Here is a 26723-nt window from a genome sequence, read left to right on the forward strand (position 1 = left end):
CAGGACCTCTGAAAGGGCAGTCAGTGCTCTTAACTGCTGAGCCATCTCTCCAACCCAATAGATCTTTATTTTATACTTTAAATTCAAACTTATTTTAAGGCAAGGATTCTTGAGGGACAAAGAACTTAGGTTTATGAAAGTAAAAATAACATTATTAGTGTAAATATATACTCATCCATTCATTCATTCATTTAGTTTTTTGAGATGGTTTTTCCGTGTAGCCCTGACTGTCCTGGAATTCACTCTGTACGTCAGGCTGGTCTTGAGTTCAGATTCACCAGCCTCTGCTTCCTGAGTGCTGGGACAAAAGGCATGTGCCACCACACTTGACTTGGGCACAGATCTGTGGGCTTCCCCAGAACAATGTACAGAACTATACTGAATGCTGTACCTAGTAATTACGTTTATTATCAGCCATGGGACAAAGGTCACAAGCAGTCAGATGGAAACATACAGAGCAAGGCTGAGAGCTTCTTAGACATGAAGCTTTAATTGTTTCCAATGGTGCCACATTAGTGATTTTTCTGTGTTGTGTTTTCATTGTCTTTGTGTCTCCTCTTCTCCCATCAAGCTGTCTGACAATATGCAGAACGCTGACAACCAGAAGGGGTCTCTCTCCAGGTTTCTGGAATCTAGAGGGTTTCTTACTTTTAAAAATTTTAAATTATGTTCAAATCAAATGACTCAAAGTTTACCATCTATGGATGCATGCATATATATCTAAAGTTTGCCATCTATGCATCTATGCATGTGTATATATCTAAAGGGTTTTGGACACTGATTTCTGGCACTGCCTTTTTTGAGGCAAGGTCTAGACTTGCCTTGAACTTGTTATGTAAAATGAGTTTTTTAGAATTTAGGGTCATCCTCCTGCCTTAGTAGTAGAATACTGGTATTATAAGCATGTGCCAACTCACACAGCTTGATTGTAGAACTTTTTATTTTGCAAAATTGAAACTATATTTATTGAACACTTCACTTTTCTCTTAACTATGTGATGGCCACCATTCTTTCTCAGAGTTTGGCTATTTAGATGCCTGTGTAAATGTAACATTTGCATTTTTGTGACTTGCTTATTTCATTTTTCAAATGTCTTCATCTGTGATAAGTAGTATATGACAGTACTTTTCTTTTTCTTCCCTTTCCCCCCTTCCCTCTCTCCCGCCCCTGTCTCCCTCCTTTTCTCCTTCCTTCATTTTCAGTTCTTTTGAGTATATACAAGCAAGATTACTGGATCATTTGCCAGTATCCTAGTTTGAATGTTTTCTCTGTTTTTCACCAACTTGTGCAGGGCTCCTATTCTTTCATTTTCTTGCCAGTACTTATTTTCTAATTTTTTGATAGTGGCTTTTTTAAAGGATGTAAAATGATACCTCACTGTGGGTTATCAGATTTTTAAAATTACACTTACTATCATTGTGTGTGTGTGTGTGCATATCCATGCATACCTACCTTCCTTCCACCTTGTGAATACTGGGTTTTGAACTCGGGTTGTCGGGCTTGGTAGTGCATGTCTTTACCTAGTGCGAGCATCGTGCAGGCGCCTTATTGTGGTTCTGATTTATGCTTCTGTAAAAATTGATGCCACTGAGTCTTCTTACATGCTTGTTGTCCATATGTATATCTTTTTAGGGAAATGCTATTCAGTACTTTGTCCATATTTTACTTTCCTTCTGTAGGTTGGCTTTCATTTTGTCTGACTATTTCCTTTGCTGTGCAGAAGTTTTCAAGCTTAATACAATCACACTTGTTACAACCTTTGTTCCTTATGTTTTTGCTATGATTTGTAAGAAATCATTGCCACACTCATATCATAAAACTTTCCTCTGTGTTTGCTCCAGGGCATATGTTAGGGTCTTCAATTTGTTTTATAGTTTCAGGACATATGTTTGGGTCTGCAATTCATTTTGAATTAATTTTTCTTTCTTGACTTAAGTTAAAGGTCCAATTTTATTCTTCTGCATCTAAATATCTCCTTCCCATTACATTTTAAAAAGACAGTATCATTTACCCTTTGTGTATCATGGCTATTGCTGCCTATCATGTGACTCTATGATGTATGAGAGATTGTTTGGGCCTGATATGCTAGTCCGTTGGTCTTTATGGCTAGTATCATACTATCTTTCTTGAGACAGGGTCTATTTATGTAGCTTAGTCTCTGTCCTCCTGCCTCAGGCTCCCAGTGCTATGATTTCAGACATGTGCTCCCATAGTTGCCTTCATCCTGTTTTGATCATTAGAGTTTTGTGGTAATATTTTGAAATCAGGAAAGATGAGGTTCCCAGCCTTTGATTTCTCAAGACTGTTTTGCCTATTGTGACTGAGATTGCAAATGAATTGAAAGATGGAGGAAGAAGAGGAAAAAGAAGACCCTAGGCATTGGTGTTTTAGTAGGAATTCCATTGAGTCTGTGGGTTGCCTGGGTTAGTAGGAACATTTATACTTCCTCACACCTCTTGGCCAGTCAGTATCTTTCCATGTTTTGTGTGTCTTCTGTTTCTTTCAGCAATGTTTTATAGCTTTTAGTGCATAAAAGTCATTGGCTATGTTTAGTATTACCTGTTGTTCAGGTTGGTGCTGTTACAGAGGCACTAGTGGCCTCTTCAGGGTGTTTATTTTAGTGTATCAAAATAAAACATTTTTTTTTTGCCTGCTAATTTTGTATCGAATTTTGCTAAAATTATTCTAGTTTTGTATGTGTGTGCTGTTCTTGGGTTTTCTGTGAGAAGGATCATCTTATCTCTATAGTGGCAATTTTATTTTTAATTTTCACCTTTGGGTGCTTTTGCCCCCCTCCCCCTTCTTTTTCTTGCCTGGTTGTAAGACAGGGAAGGACTATAGGCAGATACTCCTTAAAGTACTACTCAGTGAAAGCATGTCTTCAACAAGTTTTTAATAAATATCAGATTAATTCAAAGGCAGAGATGTGTACCAGTTAGGAGCTCCTTATGCCCACTCCATGTTAAAAACTAGTGAGGTTCAAGAATGCCAAAGGAAGGGGGAGTTGTTACCAAGGAAAATTTCTTCTCAAAACACAAAAAAGCCTTCAGTAACTCGCAGTATCACCTCAGCTACCAAAGAAATCTGTTAAAAGAAAATAAAAGCATTTGCTTGTAGTGGATTAAAAAGTCACTAAATCTGGAGGCCACACAGATGAGCAGTCAGTCCATTATCAGCGTCCATGAGTTGATAAGGGCAAGAAGCATGACAGCATGTAGACAGGCAGACCTGCTGCTGCAGCTGAGTCCATCCAGCGGAGGGAGGAAGGAGACTGTATTACACTGGGTAGAGCTTGAGCACAGACCTCAAAGCCCGTCTCCACAGTGACACACTTCCTCCACAAGGCCATACCTCTTAATAGTGGCCTTCCACTCTCTATGGGCCAAGCATTTGCACACTTGAGCTTTGGGGGCCATACGTATTCACACCACCACAGCATTTTTATGTATCTGGGTGGTGTAGGCTTGTATGCCTGCATGTGTCAGGCTATACATACAGAGGGTAACGTCTAGGGGGTTATTTCTTTCCTTAAATCCTATGGATTCTGGGGACTGAAGTCTGGTTGATGGCCTTGGCAGCAAGCGCTGTGACCAGCTGAGTCATCTCACTGGCCTCATAAGCAGTTCTTCATGTAGGCATGATCATTTAAAAAGGATTTGATTTTATTGTCCATTGATAAGTTTCTCTTGTCCCAGACTTGTGCTTTATTGCTGACTTAAACACTAGAAGTTCAAACTGTTACCAGTTGTTTGATTGGAGTCCTTTCTCTCTACCTGGATAGAAATTTTGAGTAGGCTTGGAGAAGCTTTTCTAGAGTTAGTGGTCCCTAGTCCTTGAGTGTTCAAGGCCCCAGAGCTCTATTTTACAACGTAGAGGGTTGTTATATCTCCAAGCCCTGAGTACTTGGGGTCTATTGCATCAGGCTTTAGAAGGCAGAAACCTAAGGCTGTGCTTAGGTTGGGTGCTTATTGCTTTGAGCTTTAACTACCAATGGCCTCAGTACTTGGCAGCTTCTGTAGTCCTTGGCTCCCAGCTGCAATAAATGCTATGACTGGCAGCCACAGGCATGCCTACTGGTGTTAAAGCTCCGGGAAGGGGTGGAGTTGTGACCCTCTTTTTCTATATTAGCTAGTGTTACACTTCTTGGATTTAGTGTGTCATGATTCTTAACCCTGGCAGCCTGGCCGCTTCCTGGGTCTGCTCTGGTGACTGGGCCCACAGTTTCTCGTCCATCCTTCTTTACCTTTGGCTTGCTAGTTTCTTCACCTAGTGTGACTTTGCACTTCCTTGTGACTCTTAACTGGTATTTTTCCTTGAGTTGTGGTTTCTTCCTTCCACTTTCCCTGGGTTTCGTTGTTTGTGCTGAAAAAGTATAACATAAAAGCAAAATTCTAAGCCTTTAGGCCCAGGCTTGAGAATGTGACCTCTGTGACTCGATGCTCCAAGGTATGCTAATCATAAACAGATAGCGACATTCTTCCACCCACCCGCTTCCTGGGTTCAAGTGTTCATTCAAAGAAAGTCACCCAACCCACTCTGACCATTGCTGGAACCCGCTATGCAAATGTGTTATTGTTAGGAGCTCTTAGAAACTGTCTTGAGAAATAACCCACACAATTACCAGGTATTCCTTGTGACTCTTGTGACTTTGCACTTCCTTGTGACTCTTAACTGGTATTTTTCCTTGAGTTATGGTTTCTTCCTTTAAATACCCCCTTACCTAGCTACTTGGGGCGCCACGGCCCTCTATCCCTGTGTGGTGTATGACTGTGGGTCCGAGAGCGCTCTTGAAATAAAAAGTCCTCTTGCAGTTTTCAGCAAGACTATTTCTCATGAGTGATTTGGGGTGTCACCTCTCCTGTGTCAGAATGTGGGTGAGTCCTCAGGTTGTGGGTCTTTCAGTGCCACCATTTGCTAGGTTTTCTGTTTCTGATGATTTTGTTGTTGTTTGAGTTGCTATTCCCTCCCATTTAGTACACTTGAGAGTGTGTTAATGTTCATCTTTTAACTGTCTAATTCTTAGCTTTCTTAAGTTTTCCCAGTGTTCTAAAGTCACCATCACACTGTCACTAAATGACCCTTGTCTGAGGCATTCTGACTGCTGCCCCTTCCTTTTCAGTTGGAAGCAGTTAAAAGCAGTCTGGGCCTTAGAATCTCTACAGCAGTTCAGGCGACCTCTGAGAGAGAGAGGATTGAGGGGCTAGAAGGTAGACAGATTACCTGATAGGCAGAAAGATAGGGAGACAGGCTGTGGCCAGGTAAAATAAAGATGGTGAATTTCCAATATGGCTCCTTCCTTGTTCTCCTGAACTGAGATAAAAGCCAGCAGCTTCACACTAAGGCCTTGTGTATATTTTTCCTGCCAATAGGGCCCCTGCTGATGGGCTGACTCAGCAAGTTCAAGGCCAGATTACACAATAGCTGTGGGCCAATTAGCCCTCCTGTCCTTTAACTGACCAACCTTAAATTAGAGGAGGTAGAGCCTACAGATACTTTAAAACCTCCCAGCCTTAGAAAAGAAACTGCTTTGCCAAGGCCTTTTTCTTGCTGTCTACTGTGTATATGTTTTCTTACTTTCAATAAAAAGCCCTTTTTCAACTGTAATCCTCATCACCCCCCATCCCCACCCCCACCCCATTATCCCTATTTCTTTTAGTTCATCTAAGTTCTACTAGTAACCTTTTTTTTTTTTTTTTTTTTTGGTTCCTTGTGATATAAATCAAATCCTGCGCTGGTGCCTTTTCTCTGTCAGAGCGAGCCATGTGTGTCAGTCTGTGACTAGAGCACTAGTTTTCTGGTACCCTCACAGGCTTTCAGCTCATTTCTTGTCTCTGGCCACAGGTAGCCTGTCTGCAGTATTTGGAGTTAGAGAAATGAACTAGCACCCTGGACAACACCCTGAAAAGCCAGAATATTGACATATGTCACCTTTGTACTCCTTGGGGCAAAGGGTGTTTCCCCTTTAGTTCCAAACTGAATTGGGGTGGGGGTGGGTGGCTGATGCAGATGAAGTGAAATGGCTTTTCTTAGCAGTTAGTACAGGCGTTGTTAGTGTTAACTGTTTCTGGGTGCAGTGACTCCCTGGTTGGCTTCTTGAGTTTTCAGGCCTTTTCAACTGCATACTGGTGCTAGAACTTGATGCTTGTGGGAGGGTTTGGTTTCCTACTTTACTAATCTTGCTACTGTCATCTAGAGTTTTGGGGGCTTCTTTGTCGCAGGAATGATTAAATTATTATCTCTGCAGTTGACTAAATTTTTAAATCTTTGTCTTTCACATGGTGTTATTTGGCTCAAAGCTGTGGCCCTCTGCTCACCTGATTGAGCGATGTACCATTGGCCAACTGACTCAGACACCATAACCACAGCAACACTTATAAAAGAAAATATTTAATTGGGGCTGGCTTACACTTTCAGAGATTCAGTCCATTATCATGGTGGGAGACATGGCAGTGTACAGGCAGACGTGGTGGTGGAGAAGGAGCAAGAAGTTCTACATCTTGATCTGCAAGCATCAAAGGAGAGGCTATGAGCCACACTGGTTGTAACTTGAACATAGGAAACCTCAAAGTCCGCCCTCATAGTGACACACTTACTCCAACAAGGCCACGCCTACTCCTGATAGTGCCACCCCTTGTGGGCCAAGCATTCAAACATTGAGTCTGTGGGGGCCATATGTATTCAAACCACCACACTTAGCATAAAGTGGGGTTCAGGACCTCTGAGTCCTTCCTTGACCATAAAGATGGCTGAAGACTTAAGTTACTTATTACACTGGAACAAAGTCCTAGATAATTCATTACCACATAATATCTAATCACATGATAGAAAATATTTTTTACTTAAATATGAGTTAACTTAAAAAATAAATTTCCTTTAGTTATTGTTTTACACCTTTAATTCCAGCACTTGGGAGGCAGAGGCAGGTGAGTTCAAGGCCAGCTTGGTCTACAGAGTTCCAGGACAGCCAGAGGTATACAGAGAAACCCTGTCTCGAAAAACCAAAAAAAAAAAAAAAAAAAAAGAGAGAGAGAGAGAGATTTGTATTTTTCAGTGAAGGCGGTCTAAACCATTATTTGAAATTACATTTTATGTTTGTTACTGAAATACTATAATGACATAAAAATACAGTGACTTTCTTTTTAAAATGTCACTGAAACTGGAGTGACAGGTGGTTGTTGGTGGTTGGGAGTGAAGAGCAGCCATCTTAGCCACTGAGTCAGGTCTCTAGCTCTGATCTGTATTTTCTTATTCATTATGTTAGCATTTCCTCTAGGCTCCACCCAAGAGTTACCTAGCAACAGCTAGCATCTCCACCCACCAGGTAAATGCCAGGAGCCAGGCATGTAAGAAGATAGCTTCTTCTTACATGACAACCCCAGTGTCCCTGGCTAGCCTCTTCCTCCCTTCCTCTCTCCTTTCTCTTTCTGTCCTCCTCTGTCCTCCTTTTTCTGCTCCTACCCCCTTTTCCAGGTCCCCTTCCCTTCCTGCCATAAACCTTCTGTCCCATGGCTTGATTGTTCAGGGGACACCTTGGCTGGCCGCTGAGCTGCTCCTTCTGCTACATTACACTACCGCTTTATAAAACAACACATTAATATGATTTTACTTTTCTTACTGCCACTAGATTAGTTCTAGTCATACCAGATTAGCAAATCTACAAGATGTTTGTTTTGTAATTTTATTGATTTTTGGAGGAACTAAAAGTTCATGATTTAACTATTTGTACATTAGCCTTATTTTCCTCCAGTGTGTGTGGTAGTAGTCAGGGCTGTTCTTGCAGGGTGCTTTGTTTTGTTTGCTTGCAGGAAGACTTGTAGCTCAGAAAACCTGTAAATTTTTCCTTAGATGGAAAATTTAAGCAATACTTTAATGTCTTTTTAGTTTTATGTGTAAAAATGCATAGGTTATATTTTGTATATTTGATTATATTTACTTATTTGGTATAGATGTGTGTATTTTATCTTTTTCCCTTGCAGGCAAGATATCATTTTTATTTTCTGTTTCTGCTTCTTTTCTATTTTTCAGTTAAAACATTTATAATGGTTAGTTATTGGAGATATGTTACATTGTCAAAGAAAATAGAAAATATGGTGTGGGAGCTGTCTATGCCCAAACCTGACACTGCACAGATTAGTTTAAAATCGTATTGAGTCTAAAGTAAAGCTTGATGCTTTGTCTCCCCCCTCCCTTGTAGGGTCCTGTACTGATAGGAAGCGCACAAGGTGGTGTTAACATTGAAGACGTGGCTGCCGAGAACCCTGAAGCCATTGTAAAGGAGCCTGTTGATATAGTGGAGGGCATCAAAAAGGAACAAGCCGTGACAGTATGTTACATTCTGAAACAGCTTTACTTCTTAATTAGATAATTATAATACTTAAGATCGTTAACTTTGTAAAACACTAAACAATTTAGGACGGTTTAATTTTTTATTTAAAATTGCAGTTTTTGAAAGTACAGTATTTTTAAGATTTTGAAAGTCTACAATAGTTTTCTTGAAGATTTCTGCGTTTCTTTAAAACACAGGAATGCTTTTATGTAGGTTCCTGTGCCATTGCTGGATCTAGTACTGTTAACAGTGATTCCTTAAAGTCAGCTATGTCCAGTCACTCTTAGGAGTACCCGGATGTCTCGTCATTGTGGAAGTTGCCTGAGTCAGGATTGGTAGGATGTCTTTCCTTCCTTCACTAGGTAATACGTCCCGAACCAGTTTTTCTAATGTGTAGGTCTTTTCTCACTTTTTAATTTATTTATTTATTGAAGAATCGGGGTGATTATCAGTCATTGCTTTTCATAGTCTGAGATTAAATTCTCATTGAGTCATTTTAAATGTTCCCTGGCCCCCCTGTCAATTATATATAGTGCCAGAGATACTGTCCTACAATGTACATACACTCAGTAACATCTGTGTATGGTTTCTGGCTTTCTGTTCTGTCCTTTCTCACCTTCTGCCTGGCTTCTACTCCTTCCAAACAAAATTGTAGAATTTAATACCTTGTATCTGAGTATTGCTTGATACTATTTTTAATGATGCTGTTGGATTAAATTATTTGGTTTATGTATAAAAGTAAGCTAAATTGTTTGCTGTGGATATAAACACAGGCTCATCAGTTGCTGTGAGAAAACACTGTTAAAATAAGCTTAGTTATTGAAGTATAGCAACAGCAGGCCTGTGACTGATGTAAGGCCCACAGAGCAGAGGGGCTTCTCCAGTGAGACCCATAGCTTAATCAGGTGAGTGGAATAAATGTGCAAGAGTGACATGATTTATTATCATTTATATGAGAGTGATGACTAGAGAGGGAAGATACAGCAGGAAGGAGGCGTCTCTCAGTGCTGGGCAATGGCATAGTAGATTGGTGAAAATCATTTTGCAGTTCTCAAATATTTAAGTCTCTATAAAACTCTTTATGGTGAAATGGTACTCATTATTGTATTACTTTTTTATTTATAAAAGCTTTTCACTCAAAACAACAGTCTATTTTTTAATCAGTGACTTTTATTTATTTATTTAATTTTTTGCTATTTGGCTCTTTATATAAATCATATTCACCCTCAAAGGATTTAAGATTTTTCTGCTCCTGAAAATCAGGAGTATATCGCAGCCTTTGATATTTGAAATAGAGGAGAGAATCAGAATCCTTTGTAGTTTTTAAAGCAGACTCCTGTCCTGTATATCATTACTTCAAAATTTCTCAAGGAACTTTGAAATTGACTATTGTTTCAGCTGGGACAGCACTTGGTGGCAGAGCACGTAGCACGTGGGTAGGAGGTCCTAGGTGTAGGACCCAGCAGCAGCTCCACAGAGGGCTGCATACTTGCTTCACCGTAGAAAGTGCGACCTACATCTCCTGGCTTGTGACCTTGAAATTTGTTCTTTAAAGTGTTCCATAGATGTCTCTGATTCGGTTTTCTGCTCACCTCTGTAACTCTTCTAGACAAGAGCCTCAACTGCCTGTGTCTTTGAGGTCTGTCAGAGTTGAGTTTAGAATGGATGAGACAGTATCCTTTGACTGCCTCCCCTATTAGCCCAGTAGACATGCCTTGTATTACCTTCAAGGCAAAGTAGGGAACTTTACTAACTGGCTAGTGATTAGACCATTGAGATTATCAACCTTTTTAGATGTTGTTTTAATAAAATATAAGTCTTTTTCTTATCTGTATTGTTCCAGTTTTTAATATATGTGCTGCCAGAACGAGCACATAAGTCTCTTTTTCAGTTTAGGTTTACTGTTGATAGAGGCAGTGAGGAAGCTATGAAGTGACCACTGGGACTGTGTTCTAGGCTAATGGCTAGCGCTTGATCTCTGAATCGTTTTCTGATTTGTAAAATAGGTATAACTCACACACTGTAAGATTTTGAAGTAGCAAGTTTTTTGTTGTTTAAACCTTTAGTAGCTGCTCTTCCAATGATTTAACTATAGTTCTCGCTTATCTTTTTAAATGATAAAGTTTTTATTTGTAATATTTTAATGTTGATTAGATATATACAAGTTACAACTGAAAAAGACAAATTACTTTCAGCTTGCACAGAAGATGGGATTTCCTTCAAACATTGTGGACTCTGCAGCAGAAAACATGATCAAGCTTTATAATCTTTTTCTGAAGTATGATGCAACTATGGTAGAAATAAACCCAATGGTAGAAGATTCTGACGGAAAGGGTAAGGTACCTTCTTCTATCACATGATGCTGTGTGTCATCTGTTGTTCTTGTGTAGCAGTTCATCTTCTGATGAATTGAATGTGAGCAGATGTGAAGTAAACCCATTCAAACACAGGAGCTGTGCTGCCTTATATAGTGAAGGACATCCAATCACAGTTGTCTGGTTGAATTGATAAAAATGATACAACTTGCAAATCCAAGTGAACAATCACTCAGTCACATTCCAGGGGTTCAGTAGTCACCATAGTGGATTGGACAGAGATGAAGCATTTCCACCCAGGCAGAAGGTCTTGTGGGACAACACTTGGTTGGAGATATAAGGGTTATGGCAAGAGTTAGCCAGTCTGGGAGAATTAGCCATCCATGCCTCCATGCTTGGATCCTTTCTGTGAAAAGATGTGCTCAGACGTGAAGTCATTCCAGCATTGGAGCCAGGAGAGAAGAAGGGTAGTTTGCTTGTCTTTTATTACGGTGAAGAGACACTACAACCATGGCAACAGCTTACACAATGGCCTCTCTTAGGACTCCATGCAGGGACACTCTGACACATGTGTGACCTTAGTGCCTTTCCTTAGAGGGAGAGTCCATAATCCCTTTCTTCTATTCTTTTTTTTTTTTTTTTTAAGATTTATTTATTTATTCTATGTAAGTACACTGTAGCTGTCTTCAGACACTCCAGAAGAGGGCGCCAGATCTCGTTACGGATGGTTGTGAGCCACCATGTGGTTGCTGGGATTTGAACTCTGGACCTTCGGAAGAGCAGTCGGGTGCTCTTACCCACTGAGCCACCTCTCCAGCCCCCTTTCTTCTATTCTTGACTCTAAAGCCAGAACCATGTGGATGAAGCTGCTAAGTCCTGCTGCTTGCTCAGGCTGGAACATGGTCCCGTTCAGCTTCATCTTCATCAACTTTCTGTTTTCTATGATTTCCTTCACTGCCTCAGGTTGCCTGTCCTGAATCTTACTCTGTAGATCAGGCCAGCTTCACACTCAAGATCTTCCTGCCTCTGCCTCCTAAGTGCTGGAACTAAAGGCATGTGCCACCAATACCTGGCCCTAAGCTTTTTAAAAATTTCTTTTCACAAGTTAGACTCTTAGCTGGGTCATCCCTTTATTCCATTTAACATCAAGCTTTTCTTTAATCTGGTTATCTCCTTGAACACAGGATTTAGCTCGATTCCACTTCCTGATGCCTTTTTTTTTTTCCACTCAAAGTACATTTTGCTTCTTTTCCTTATAGATCTGTGTAAGAGTGACCACTAATAATAACATAACAAAGTCAATAATGCTGTTTTGAGATTTCCTCTGCCAATGTAATTAATCCAAAACTTTTCACTTTAGTTTCAGGCAGACTTTTTGGACAAGGGCAAAAAGCAGAAACATTCTCCACCAAAATATCACAGAACAGTCTCTAAGCCACATAGTAAAATTCTTCTCTGAAACCTCTTGAGCTATATGTCCCCATAGTTCAAATCACCCTCAGTGCTGTGTTCTTCTATGCTTCTAATAGTATGACCCATTAAGACCCACTTAAAGTATTCAATTGCCTTTATAATCCAAAGTCCCCAAATTCACAATTCTACAATAAAAAGCATGATCAGGCCTGTCACAGCAATACCCCACTCCTGGTACTAACTTCTGTAGTAGTTAAGATTTTATTGCTGTGAAGAGACATGGTGACCATGACAACTCTTATAAAGGAAAACATTTAATTGAGCCTGGCTTACAGTTTCAGAGGTTTAGTCCATTCTCATCATGGTTGCATGCTAGCAAATACAGTGCTGGACAAGGAGCTGAGAGTTTTGCATGTTGATCTGAAGGCAGTAGTCTTGTTGCATATTTTGCTATCAGTTAACATAGTAGGTTTTATCTTCAAGCTTCTGATGAAGAAATGGTGTTTTGTCTAATTTACTCAGTTCTTTGATTTCTACTAATGTATATTTTTCATGTTCGTTGAACATGTTTTCTTTTTTGGAGTTTTCTGTTGATGTTCTTTGTTACCACTATTAGTTTTCTATGGCTGATAAAAATTACCATAATTTTAAGTGACTATTCCCCTTCATAGTTGTAAGCTAGAAGTCCAAAATCATTATCTAATACATTCCAGGTGTGAGCAGGGCTGTGTGTTTTCAGGGGCCGTAGTGAAAAATCTGTGCCTTTGAGTTCTCCCCTTCCTGGTAGTGTTCCTTGGCCAGGAGACACTTCATTTCTGTCTCTGCCATTGTGGCCACATTGCTTTTTTCTCTTCCGTGTGTATCTGTGTAGTCTTCTGCCTTTCTCTTGTAAGGATGCTTATGGTTCCCGTCATCTGGGATAATACCTGATCTCAGCATCCTTATCACATCTGTAGAAACGATTGTATCGAGTAACGCTTTCTGTAAATTTGTAATTTCTTTGCTTTAGTACACAAATGGTATTAGTTTTCTTATTACTATGGTGACTTCTGGATATTTTCATATCAATTTTTAATATAGTCTCTCTCTGACCTCATTTTTTGTTGTCTTTTTTTTAACTATTCATTTTTAAGTAAAATGTTAGAAAACATGTTTTTAATTACTTAATTGAAGATTGCAAGCTCCATGCATTTTGTATTTTTCTTTATTTACTTAATAACCTTTCCTGGTGATTTCTCCAGGTATATAGACTCTTTGCTTATTAAGGATGCTAACTTCTTTTCTGGCATTTGATCTGAATATTTTCTTAGTTATATTGTTTGTTTAATTTTGCTTGCCTTGAACATATTAAAGCTTTTAGTTTTCAGCCAGTCAGACCTCTTTTTTACTTCTTTTATTTTTGTGATGAGATTTTTTTGCTACCTCAAGATCAGTAACTATGAATGTATATAAAGTGTTCTTTTTTTTTAATTGTTTCATTTAAAAAACTTTAAGTTTCTAGAGTTAACAATGATTTTTCTGCCTCTTTTATAAAGTATACCCTTTTTGTAATATTGTTAAATTCAATGTTGTTTTTCTGTTGATCTTTGGTACCCTGACCCATCACACCTGATTCTGTAGATGTGAGTATTTTTTATGTGGAGTATAGTATAGTATGGTATGCAGTATTTCTATGTGTGAAAAAGTCACACATAGGAAGAGCCTCTTTGGCTGTTTGGGCTTCTGATGAGAGCCTCTCTGGGTGATGGTTTTACAGTGATGGAAACACTTGACAAGTCACACCATGAGGACAGGAAACCAAGACGGTCCAGAGTACAGGCTTGTTCTTGGTTTTACAGTTTGCTCTCATATAAACTAGCCAGCATACCCAAAAGAACCATGTGAATCTGTTCAGGGATCAGTACTCTAGAGTGGTTGGTTGCAGTAGCCTTTCCCCTTAAATAAAGGTCCTACCAACTTCTCAGTGCAGGACAAACCTCCAAAGTATAGGGGGATGCTTTAAAACCACATCCAAACCTTTTCACACTTTAACTCAGGTCTCAGCTTGTGTAGCAAATGCTCTTACCCATGGAGCCATCTTTCTAGCCACTCTAGCTATTTTGAATGAGATCTTTGCCACCATTTCTACTAGGTCCGAGACTCTGGAGTTTACTATAGATTTTAATTCTACCACTGCTTTTATTTTTCTTAGTTAAAAAAGCCTTTTGTGGATTTCAGCTTGCCTTTTATGTTTTATTGTCTTTTTGTTATTAAACAGTTCTGAATTTTGACCTCACTAACATATATTCTAAGCATACTTAGGTTTGTATAGTTAAAAAGTTTTAAAAAGATGTATTTTTCATAAACAAGAACTTATCAATGCCAGGTTCTGTTATAAATACAAATGTGGGCCTCTTTAATTTTTAAAATATAGACAGTAATTCTGTGAGTTGGATATTATTGCTACCTTTATAGATTATGAAACTTAGTGTCAAGATATCAGGCTTGCCTGAGGACATGTGACTAGTTATAGAGATGTGCTTTCACCTCCAAACCAGTGATTAGTAGAACTTAATAATAACATAGTTGCATGCCAGGTGTATTTCTGCTTGGGAATGTGATTGCTGTGCTGGGAGGAGCAGGAGATTGGACACAGGGGTAGAGCTTAGATAGCTGCAGTTGTGTGCTGAGCAGGCGGTTGTAAACATAGTGTAAATGGGAAAGAGAAGGCTTTATTGCACAGATTAGTTTACATTTGGGCTTTGTTACCAGATCTACATTTCTTTTTACTCATTTCCATTGGAAACTTTAGAGCAATGTAGGATATAGTTTTAACATTATAGATTGACAAATTTCCTTTAGAAGGTAGATACTTAGTTTCAAAAGTATTCATTAAAATGTAGTCGTCTCTTTGTAAACTGGTAAATGGTTGTCATAAAACATATAGTATAAGTTTGTAGAAGTTTCCATAGCAGTCTTTAAAAGAAATTTTGGTAACTAAATTTAGAATTACTGTTTTGTGGAGTTTTGTAGGAAATATCTACCATGTATGATGAAGTATGTCTCTTTAAGTATATTGTGTAGTTGTTTGAGTAATTGAAAGATGGAGATTTGAGACTTTTTTTAGTAATGGGAAAACAATGTCTAAAAGCAGGATAACATAAAAAGTCTAAAGTGCTGGGTATAGTGGTCCCTGCCTTTAATCTTAGCACTTGGAAGGAATAGGCAGGCAGACCTTGATGAGTTTGGTTTCCATAGTGAGTTCCAGGTCAAGCAAGACTCCATAGCAAGACCCTAGCTTAAAAAAAAAAAAAGTGAAGGGATTTGCTTAAAAAGCTTATCATCATTGTCATTAGAATCCCCTAAAGACCCTTTACTGGTTATTTCCCTTCCCTGCCAGAATTTCAGTCCAATTGGATCTGCCAAATCAGTTACAGATTAGATAATCTACTTAATCAAATGCTAAACATCAGCAGGATGGGATTTGCCTTGGATTAGCAGATAACTTGTTCCCCTGGGTAGCTTACTCCAAGAGATGACGTGTTTATAATACCCTCAGTTATTAGGCAGATAATTTGTTGTTCACACTCTGGGGAGAAATGAGTATGAAGAGGAAAATGGGCCAGAAATCATGATAATAGTGAACCTTTGCTGTTTGGACCTTAGCTCTCATCTCTAGTGTATTGGAGTAGACACAGGCCATCTCACTTGGACACTGAGGCCACTGTTACTACTTTGAACTAGTTTTCCTTTGGTCTCCAGGTGCACTTGTGGCAAGCTCAGATGTTTGCTCCCAAGTTTCTAGTAAATGATGTACTCATTGTTAGGAGAAAGCGTTAGATGAATCCCGAAAAGCATTTTTCCCATCCATAGTAGATTATTCTCAGTCATGTTGTCTAATGCAGAATCAGGAATTTCTGCAGTGAAGTGAAGTTAAACTATGACACATGTACTGGCTATTTTTGTGTCAACTTGACACAGCTGGAGTTATCACAGAGAAAGGAGCTTCAGTTGAGGAAATGCCTCCATGAGATCCAACTGTAAGGCATTTTCTCAATTAGTGATCAAGGGGGAAAGGCCCCTTGTGGGTGGGACCATCCCTGGGCTGGTAGTCTTGGGTTCTATAAGAGAGTAGGCTGAGCAAGCCAGGGGAGGCAAGCCAGTGAAGAACATCCCTCCATGGCTTCTGCATCAGCTCCTGCTTTCTGACCTGCTTGAGTTCCAGTCCTGACTTCCTTTGGTGATGAACAGCAGTATGGAAGTGTAAGGCGAATAAACCCTTTCCTCCCCAACTTGCTTCTTGGTCATGATGTTTGTGCAGAAATAGGAACCCTGACTAAGACAACACATAAGATATTCTAAACACTTCTATTAATAATAAACTGCCTAAGGATACGTCTGGAACACAGAGACCAAATGTAGTGAAGCATAGAGGACCTTAAGAGCTGGCGCTCTGTGACTTGGAAGTTTGTAGCTGTTACCACATAGAGTTGCACCATGAGTTCAAGGCAGAATTGGGATTGTTTCAGTCAGGGCAACTTGGACTGCTTCTCACAGGAATGGACAGGTTTTTTTTTTTTTTTTTTATAGCTTTACAAATTACATTGTTTGAATTTCAAGTTTTTTATTGTGCCTTACCTTGAAAGTAGTAAGATACTTAGAGACCCAAGTGTCTCATGGCTTTAGATTCTCAGCACATTTACAGCAGCAGTAAACAAACTCAAGGCTGAAGAATCCTACCCAGTTAGGGTCTGGAGTGAGACAGGGTGTGACCCATAGAGTTGTGAGGGCTAGGATGTAGGGGGAAGAGGGAGGATCGCCAGGAAGTGGTAAGAGATGGACGAGAAGAGAGAACCAACAAGCCTTGTAAGAATTTGGGTGAGTTAATCACTGCCTCTGCACTTGCATGCTTGTGTGCAGTGCCTGGGGATGCCAGTAGAGGGAGTCAGATTCCCTGAGACTATAGATAACGGTTGTCAGCCACAATGTGAGAGCTGGGAATTTAGTCTGGTTTTATGGAAGCAGTCAAGTGCTCTTAATTGCTGAATCATCTCCCCAGTCATAAGTTTCTCATTTCAGAGCTAAGGAAACACTCAAGTAGCAAACTGAACAAGAAATGGGTACAGACTAAAAGGGTTAAAGTAAATGGAAAGGAAAGTATATGTTTTAGGCTTCTTGAGTTATGAAAAGTAACAGTAAAGAAAATACTACTAGGTTTAGAGAAAGGATAAAAGCCTTTTTAGAGAGTTACAGTTAAAACACAACACATAAAAACTTAAGATGAAGTATTGTAGTTCCTATTGGTCTTTGTCTTAGGTTTCTATTGCTGTGAAGAGACACTGTGACCACAGCAACTTTTATAAAGGAAAACATTTAATTTGGGCTGGCTTATAATTCAGAGGTTTAGTCTATTATTGTTATAGCAGGAAGCATGGTGGTGCATAGGCAGATAGGGTCCTAAAGAAGGAGTAGAGAGCTCTGTATTCAGATAGGCAGGCTGCAGGAAGAAATTGAGACACACTTCTCCAACAAAGCCACACCCTCTAATAGTGCCAGTCCCTATGGGCCTGTGGGGATCATTTCTATTCAGACCACCACGCTATAACATTCTAGTTTAGAAGAGTAAAGATGTGCCTGCCATCATGCCAGGCCTGTTGATTGTTTCTGTTGATTGATGTCTGCTGTCAGTCTCTACTGATGGAAGTGAGGGTTGTGGTCTCAGAAATTCAAACCAAGAAAGAAAGTAGCCCTTCACAGCTGACAAGGATTTCTGTGACTGAAGTCCACTTTCTGCCAGAACTCTGATTTGACATCTTAGACCTGCAAATTCTAACCTAATCTCTGGTGCTTTGGAGATCAACCTGTGCTGGGCTTTTTGCAACAGAGCCTATGGAAGACCCAATTGCCTGTCAAGGCATTATTCAACCTAAACCAAGTTCAGACCTGATTTGATCAGCCAGGCAGTGAGGGGTGGTGCAATGGATGTAGAGACAGTAACTGAGAGTTTCAACTTTCCTAACTATTCTCCCAAGTTGAGAATCTCAGCTTCTGAATCCTGTGCCAAACTTGTGCTTCTGTGTTCACACCCTGTACTGAGGAAGGGATAACTGATGAACAGTGAAGTTGGAGAAGCAACCTGTAAGAGCTGCTTGGTGTTGGGCATGGTGGCATGTGCTACCTGTGCCCTGGACACTCGCTGCCTGACCCTACCTGCCCTTGGGGGTTGGAGGTGAGGTGGGGCAGAGTAAATGACACACACATTCCCAGAGCAGGTAAGAAACACTGCAGCAAGCTCATCTGAACACTGCTGCAAGCTCCTTTAATACCCTCCACCAACACCCCGTTGGTCCCAAGAAAGCATCTCTTCTAGATAACAGTTTCTCATTGGCTGGGTTAGATGCACATGATATATTAAAAAAAAAGGAGAAGAAGAAAGAAGAGGAGGAAGAAGAGGAAGAAGAAGAAGAGAAGAAAAGAAGAAGAAAAAAACGACGACGACCACCACCACCACCCTTTTGATGGAGTGGGAAGGGCAGAAGCTAGTTGAAGTGGGTATAAGAGTGCATGCTAGGAGCAGCTAGTTCAACAGGTTAATGGTTCCTAAGTAGTTTGTGCTTTGTGAACTATTCATGATCTTGGATTTCGGAGTTCTACTTAATCTTTTTAAACTATGAATCACTTTCTTGGTTCACAAGTCAGTAGAAATAGACAAAAATCATCAGGTTCCCAGGCCATAGTTTGTTGACCCCCATTTCCCCTAATTCAAGTCTTTAGAATTCCTGCTGCTAAGGAAGGCAGAGAAGAGTGAGGAGGAGGTGGTAGGCTTGAGAGAAAGTCCTGTAGGTATTAACACTGCTTTGCAAGTCCAGGGGAGGTAGCCATTATAACAGTGTGTGGGGGTGTTAAGATTTGCCCAAAGACACTTCCTTGAGTTGTAAGGATGGGGCCCATGGGAAAGGATTTCAGCTAAGAACATGGCCAGTTCATTCTTGGAAAGCTTAAAAAATGTGTGATGTCTTTGAGGAACTTTTTTTCTTTTTTTCTCCTCTCTGCGCTCTCTCTCTCTCTCTTTCTCTCTTTCTCTGTGCCAGGTTGGATGCAGAAAAAGTAACTTTAGGGTATTTAAAATTCTTATATTTTCTATGAGAAACAGTTTGAATTCATTGTGAACATGAATTGAAATACTTTGAATAAATAACCAACTAAAATGTCCTTTTACCCTATACTAAACTATGTTTTTATTGGATAGTTCATTGTATCTGTCATAAAATTTAGATTATTTTCTTTATTTTCCCCTCTAAGTGTTGTGCATGGATGCAAAGATCAATTTTGATTCAAATTCAGCCTATCGCCAGAAGAAGATCTTTGATCTTCAGGACTGGAGTCAGGAAGATGAAAGGGACAAAGAAGCAGCTAATGCAGATATTAACTATATTGGCCTCGATGGGAGCATAGGCTGTCTAGGTACCCAGTGTATTTTCATGTTATATTGGCTTTGTACAACTTAGTATATTTTTTTGTTCCTTACACAAAAACCATCTTTCCCTCTTGATAGTAAATGGTGCTGGCTTGGCTATGGCCACAATGGATATAATAAAACTACACGGAGGGACTCCAGCCAACTTTCTTGATGTTGGTGGAGGCGCCACAGTCCAGCAAGTAACAGAAGCGTTTAAACTCATCACTTCAGATAAAAAGGTAAGGGTGGGGCTTATGTGGTAGGATTTGAGATGTGAGGAGAACCTTTGACGGAATTAATGTTGAAATTTAGCAAACAGTGAAGAGATTTGATTAAATTAGATAAAGATACTATTAATGCCTATGGTGAACTGACATGGGAGCCATTCACAGGGGAAGTGGTCTTGGTGATATTATTTGACTGCACCAGCCTGGAATTGTAAAAATATATGTACCCAAGAATACTTATTTCATTAATAAATATTGATGTTGCTGACAGTATTTAATTCTTTTGGCATTAGACTTTAGGAAAAAGGAAATGATAGAAGATACTAGAAGATGGAAAAGTACTCCTTTCTGTTTAGAATTAAAAAAAAGATTTGTACTGTCTCTCCCTTGGAATCCTATAAAGTTATTTACTACATGTATTAATATTTTTTACTACAAATTGAGCTAAAATGAGGCACACTAGGTGTTAGTCCCTATTGTACTGTAGAAGCAATGGGTAAGGATTTTGGAATTGATAAGCTGAGCTTGAGTGGTGACTACCTCATAAACAATTAGCTGTAAACATACTTTTAAAAGCATTATCTTCTTTTCATTCATGTATGTGTGTGTGTGTGTCAGTGTCTGTATGTGCATGTGCACATGGGTACCCATAGAAGCCAGAAAAGGATCTCCTGAAACTGGAGTTATTGGTGCTTGTGAGCCACTGAATGGGGTTCTGGTTCTCTGCAAGAGTAGCAGACACTCTTAACTGCCCCAGAATGTTTTACTTCTTATAACGATTGGAGATACATTTGTAAGTCCTTAGTATATTCGGGAAAATTGAGGCCTTAGGAACTAGGGAGGTGAGAACCCTAGAACCTCTCCTCTCAGTTTTGTAAAAAAGCCACTGAGAGAGAGAGAGAGAGAGAGAGAGAGAGAGAGGGAGAGAGAGAGAGAGAGGAGAGAGAGAGAGGAGAGAGAGAAAAGAACGAACAAACGGTTAGAGGTAAGATCACATCAGAAGTGGGCTGCTGTGCAGGGCAGACAGTGTAAAGAAGAAGAATAAGGACTGAACGCTCGAGCTACTGAAGACCTTTTGAGGACAGGCAGGGCCAGCGTGTAAAGGATTGAGCTGTGATTAGTTAAAGAGGCTGTGGCCAGAGGAGACATAGTTGTGAGGTATTCTGACCAGGGTTTGGTAAAAATTGGTTGGATTGGTAGGGTGGAGAAGAGAGTAGTGGGGGATGAGTACTAATGGAGATGTCTGCTGTGACAGTGCTGTAAGATGGGATCTGAGGTGATTGTGTTGCTCAGGAGGAAGAAGTCTGGCTTACAAGTTTTTTGTTGTTATGGATATAGTAGAAAACAAATATAAGCCAGTATTGAAATTAGTAGTTGTAAGTCCTGGTGTAGTGGACTGGGAGATAGAAAAGGAAATAATGGTTTTATCTGAAACTGCTGACAAGGGATTGATTTTTATATTCTACTTTGGGGAGATGAGGATAAATACTTATTTCTTTAATACTTTATTAATAGGTGCAGGCTATTCTGGTCAACATTTTTGGAGGAATCATGAGATGTGATGTTATTGCACAAGGGATAGTCATGGCAGTAAAGGATTTAGAAATCAGAATACCTGTTGTGGTACGGTTACAAGGTGAGTGCTAGTGACCTAGTTCTGTCTAATTGTCTCAGTGATGCAGTTGTAAGGGGCAAGGTTAATTTAAAAAAAGATTTGCAAATAGCTACATCTTTTCAATGAAAGCATTAAACACAAAACTTGAAAAATGTTATTTTCCTGTTGCTATGATAAAATATCCTGATGAAAGGCCCTTAAGGAGCAGTTTATTCTGGCTTACAGTTCCAGAGGGCAGGCTATCCACAGTAGTGGAAATGCACTGGGGAGGAGCAGGGAGGGAATGCTCACATCTCAGTCACACACAGGAAAGGTAGATGAGGCTATAAACTGTCAGAGCCTGTCTCTAGTGATGTACTTCCTCCAGCAAGGCTCTCTCTCTTGAAAGTTCTGTGACCTCCTCAGATAATGCCAGCAACTGGGGACCAAACATGAGCCTGTGGGAACGTTTCTCACTCCAACCACCACAATGTGATTTTGTTGTTGGTTTTTGTTTCTATTTCAAGACAGGGTTTCTCTGGCTGCCTTGAAATTCACTTGTAGATCAGGCTGGCCTCAAACTCACTGATATCCTCTTGCCCCTGCTTGGATTAAAGGTGTGGGCCCCCACCACTCAGCTTCACAAAGTGGTTTTTTAAAGAATTTACTACATTGGGCAAAATGCTTGAAGTTTTACTTTGTGTAATGTGATGTGCTTTGTGTTGTGATTTACTTTCTGACTTTGCTTTCATTACCATGGTTATGGTAAAGCAAAATATTCCACTAGGTAGTTCCAAGCTCTTAGAATATTTTTTTAAAATTAAGTATTTGTGTTAAATAATAGAAATTCCTATGCTGAAATTCTTACAGTGAGAAAAAGGCTTTAAATGCTTTGTATATATATGTAAGTTATATGCTTCTATTCATAACTCATCTCTAGGTACACGAGTTGATGATGCTAAGGCACTAATAGCAGACAGTGGTCTTAAAATCCTTGCTTGCGATGATTTGGATGAAGCTGCTAAAATGGTGAGTGGGCTCTAATGAGCCAAGGGCACATTTATAGTGTGGAAAGGATCTAGATACCTTTAGATTCTAAAATGAGCCAGCCAAGTAGTAATATTAGTGCTTTAGAAAAGCAGGCTGAATTCTGGGGAGTGACAGCAATAGATACACATACTGTTAGGATGGGGTTTGCAGTGGGGGATAAAAATTGCACTCAGCCTCATACAACAAGGAAAAGCAGGACTTTGTATTCAAGGATCCAGATGGCTAGTTGGCAGGTGGGAAATTAAAAACAGTGCAACTACGGGGACATTCAAACTGGGCAGTGCAGAAGCGTTTGGAGGCACTGAGAACTTACTTACAGATTCTTTTTCAGAAACTCGTATACATCCATCTTAAATAATGGTCAGTTTATACCCAATCTGGTCTAATCTCTGTTTTTTCTCTGTTATTAGCTAGTAAATCCCCATGTGCAGCATTTTGTACTTCTCAATCGTATATATGACGGTGAATTAGTATGATGATGTAAAGACATTACTATTATTTTAGTGGAATACTGGCGTTCTGATTGTGAAAGTTCAACAGTTATTTTGTACAATCTAGGTTCTTTGTTAAGCTTGGTGTGAAACTGTTTGCACTGCAGTTGGGTAATATGCAGCTATGTTTCTTAAGCTATAGCCCTCCTGTTTTCAAATAATCCTCCTCTGGGGTTTGTTTGACAAGTCCTATACAGTTTCAGTCTGGGTTTAATGAGTGCAGCCATCATCTGTTTAGCATGTTCTGTCCTCTGTGTTCTCTCCTAAACTGGAGTTGAGTCTGTAGTATTGACTGTTTGATAATACTTACCCCCTTTCACACCCTGCAAGGATTCTCCTGGTGGTAAAGTTTCCATATGTATAGATGAAGAAATAGGCTATCTAAATTCACTCACTTAAAGTCATATACCTCTAACCGCAGACTACTATTCTTTTTTGTAACTACTCTTAGAGTGGAGCTGAATTTTGGTTGTAGACATGTCTAATTTGTATGACATTTTTTATGGAAACAGATATTCTCATATCATACAGAGCATTGGAGTTTTTGTTGGTTTTTGTTGGTTTCCTCACAAAAAAATTGCCTTACGCCAGCAGTTCTTATGTATATGAGTACACTGTAGCTGTCTTCAGACACACCAGAAGAAGGCATCAGATCCCATTACAGATGGCTGTGAGCCACTATGTGGTTGCTGGGAACCGAACTCAGAACCTCTGGAAGAGCAGTCGGTGCTCTTAACCACTGAGCCATCTCTCCAACCCACACCAGCAGTTCTTATATCTAAACTCCTACCCCAATACCAGATTAAGCTTATAAGCTTTTTCCAGGTAGGCTTTATTTAGTTATGCTCTGAATTATGGGTTGTCTTGAAAGGATACTCCTTGTTTGTGTCTTCAAGGTAAAATTTAGGTAAGACATCTAGTTATATATTTTTATCAGGGCATATTTAATTGAATTATAGGTTATGGAAATGTCAAACTTGACAGTCTTGTGTCAGTTCTTAACTAGACTGTAGTGTAACTTGTAGCAATGTCAGAATAGCCCTACTATTTTAAATGGAGACGATTCTGTGTCTTTTGCCTTGGTTTATAATGGTTCACCTTTTTATGAACATGCAGACATGCCCTGTTCTCTCTTTCAGGTTGTAAAGCTCTCTGAAATAGTGACCTTAGCCAAAGAAGCCCATGTGGATGTGAAGTTTCAGTTGCCAATATGAGCAAGACCTTGGTGGATGGCTACGGGTATTAATGTGCTGTAATCCTTTATTATACTGTGGTCTCTCCTAGTGTCCCTTTTCTTTTAATGTGTGGAGAATGTAATCACCACACAGGCACACATACCTTTGAAAGCATCTGCTCTGCATTTGATTCTGCTGCTCAGAATGGACTGTTTATATAAAGAATGTCTGATAGAAACTTACGGTGGTCTCTTTTCTTGCAGCCATCTTTTTTGCTTCCTCTACAGAATGTCACTTGAAGTATGCCTGCTTTCTGGTGTTGGATACAGAGTTCTTCATTGATAAGAGTTCTATAAATAAAATTACTACAAAGATAAAGCTTTATTCTTTAGTATAAAAATATATCTAATAACAGCCTCATTAGGACAATGGTATGTTATAACAATGTTTTATATAAGAAATATTTATCTTCAGCATCAAATGGCTCTTAAATGTATCAATCATTATTTATACACAGAACTTGGAAGCACTCCTCAGAACATCTTTTAAGTATTTTAGAGAAGTAACTTGCTGATTATTTGAACATCGTTTTAATTATTACAGGACAATGATAAGTGCAAGTCGTCATGATTCTGTGGTGGTAAAAACACGCAGGTTGATAAGAAAGGTACCTACTAAGACTTGGACAAAACTAGAATGCTAGCTTAAGTCAATAAAAGTTTCCCAATGTAATTTGGAGTTATGGTTTTGTTTTTTTTTTTTTCTTTTTGAAGTAACAGGTGTTCATTTTATTAATTGGTCTAAGGATCCGGTTTATAGATCATACAACTGGACATGGCAGTACATATTCTAAAGCTTTAGAAGTCTTGTTTGTAGATCTACTGTCTGCTACATACTGTCATTTCTTTCACCTGCATATTTGTACCTTTGACTCTGGGGGTATGAGGTGGGGATGCCCTGTGGACTGCTTTCTTAAAAATCCCTGAACACATGAAATCTCAAATTTATAGTTAAGGTAGAGTCCTGTGCACTACTATACTTTCTCTGGAGAATATAACAACACATTTTAAGTGTGTTTGCATGGGTGACTTTGGGGACAGGCTTTATGGCCTCCTGGACCCGGCAAGCCTTGCCTACTACTCAGTGCGTGCTAAATCTCCTCGGTTATAGCACTTCTAGCAGATGCACGTGGTTGCGAAGGAAGAGTCAAAACAAAAGCAGTGCTCAGGCAGCACACTGAAGCTGTTGATGCTTTTTTTGGTGAGTTTTTTATTTTTTATTTTTTTCTTTCTGGTAAAGAGTTGTATTTAGAGTGAAATTTAAGTGTTCAATGTGGGGGCCAAGTGTAATAAAAGACTACAGTGAGAACCACACCCTTTCCTGTGGGGACAGGAGTGAGAGGCGTGTGTGGTAATCAATTTTCAGATTTCTATAATGTGTAGTCTTTAAAAAAAATAAGATTTAGAAGTTTGTGCTATTAAAGTTTTGATTGTAAAGAGTTGAGAGACTAAGACAGTAGTGTTTGATTTAGAAGCTGGTGTAACAGCCTGGGGAGTGAAGCCATGTGTCTGAGTCCTAGAATGGCATCTACTCAGTGTGTCCCAGTGACACACAAGAGCTGCGGTAATGAAGCCCCAGCTCCTGGAAACCAGGCTTGGCTTCACTCTCTTACAGGAGGATCTCTGTCAGTGGAGCCAGCCTAGACACAGAGAGACCCTACCTCAAGGAAAAAAATCCTTTTTCATTTTAAAATTTCTTTTTTAATTAGTTTATAAAGTAGTGGGTTTCTGTCTGGCTTTTTAATACATTCTTAGTCTTGATTAAATACCCTCACCACTCCCTTCCCCGACCCCACCCAATACCTGCTTTAACACTTTATCCCCTGACTGTCTCCTAACATTCCTACTTGGCTGTTTCCCCCATTAAAGCGGTTTCCCTCCCACCTGGATTTCTGACTCTCCGAGACACTCGAGGTTAAGTATACAAGTCTAAAATTTCACAGCTAAGGATCTGTACACAAGAGACAACTTAGTCTTTGTCATTCTGGGCTTGACTCTCTCTCATTTAGTGTGTTTTCCAGTTCATTCCATTTTTCTGAAATTTCCCCAATTTCATTTTTCTTGTAGCTGATTAGAATTCTCCTGTGTACCAGGCTATTCATCGGTTGATGACTCTGTAGGCAATTCCCGTTTCTGTTTCTTAGCTTGTCAGTAGCACACCAGTGAGCACACTTAGCAGGTATCTCTGTGCAGGATGTGGCGTCCTTTGGGTATCCATCTGCCCAAAGATGGTGTGGCTTGATCCTATGGTAGTTGCTGTTTTACCTTTTTGTGCAACTCCACCCTGATTCCATCCTGGCTGCACCAGTTTACACCACATCAACATAGAGTAAGTGTCGTCTTTCCCTGGGTCTTCACCAGCTTTTGTTGTCATTTGCTGTCTTGACGGTCAACATTCTAAGTAGAGTGAGGCAGAATCTCAAGGGAGTTTTAATTGGACATTTCCTTAATGGCTGAATATTTAAATTCTTTTCCAAACATTTTTTAAAAAGCCTATTACCCGTTTGTACTTCTTCTGAGACTGTTCAGGTCTGTGTGTCCACTCTCCCCCCCCCCCCCCAATTAAAATTGGATTGTTTTTTAGAATTTTAGTTTCTTGAATTCTTTGCATATTCTAGATAGTAACCCTTTGTCA

At 39.6% G+C, this 26723-nt stretch overlaps 1 protein-coding gene across 2 annotated transcripts in view; it reads left to right on the forward strand.

Annotated features, from left to right (window-relative positions):
• The window catches only part of Sucla2 (succinate-CoA ligase ADP-forming subunit beta), a 40490-nt gene extending 15729 nt beyond the window's left edge, over window positions 1-24761 (forward strand). For both annotated transcript variants that reach the window (XM_021182222.3, XM_085828770.1), the window contains 7 exons: window positions 8195-8323; window positions 10522-10660; window positions 19336-19497; window positions 19589-19731; window positions 21235-21355; window positions 22254-22342; window positions 23994-24761. In XM_021182222.3, the coding sequence (XP_021037881.1) occupies window positions 8195-8323; window positions 10522-10660; window positions 19336-19497; window positions 19589-19731; window positions 21235-21355; window positions 22254-22342; window positions 23994-24068 (858 nt within the window). In that variant the 3' untranslated portion in view covers window positions 24069-24761. The remainder of the gene's footprint in view (window positions 1-8194; window positions 8324-10521; window positions 10661-19335; window positions 19498-19588; window positions 19732-21234; window positions 21356-22253; window positions 22343-23993) is intronic.
• The last annotated feature ends 1962 nt before the right edge of the window (window positions 24762-26723 follow it).

The sequence above is a fragment of the Mus caroli genome, unplaced genomic scaffold, assembly GCF_978045245.1.
Source record: "Mus caroli unplaced genomic scaffold, Mus_caroli_1 scaffold_12, whole genome shotgun sequence".
Taxonomy (NCBI): domain Eukaryota; kingdom Metazoa; phylum Chordata; class Mammalia; order Rodentia; family Muridae; genus Mus; species Mus caroli.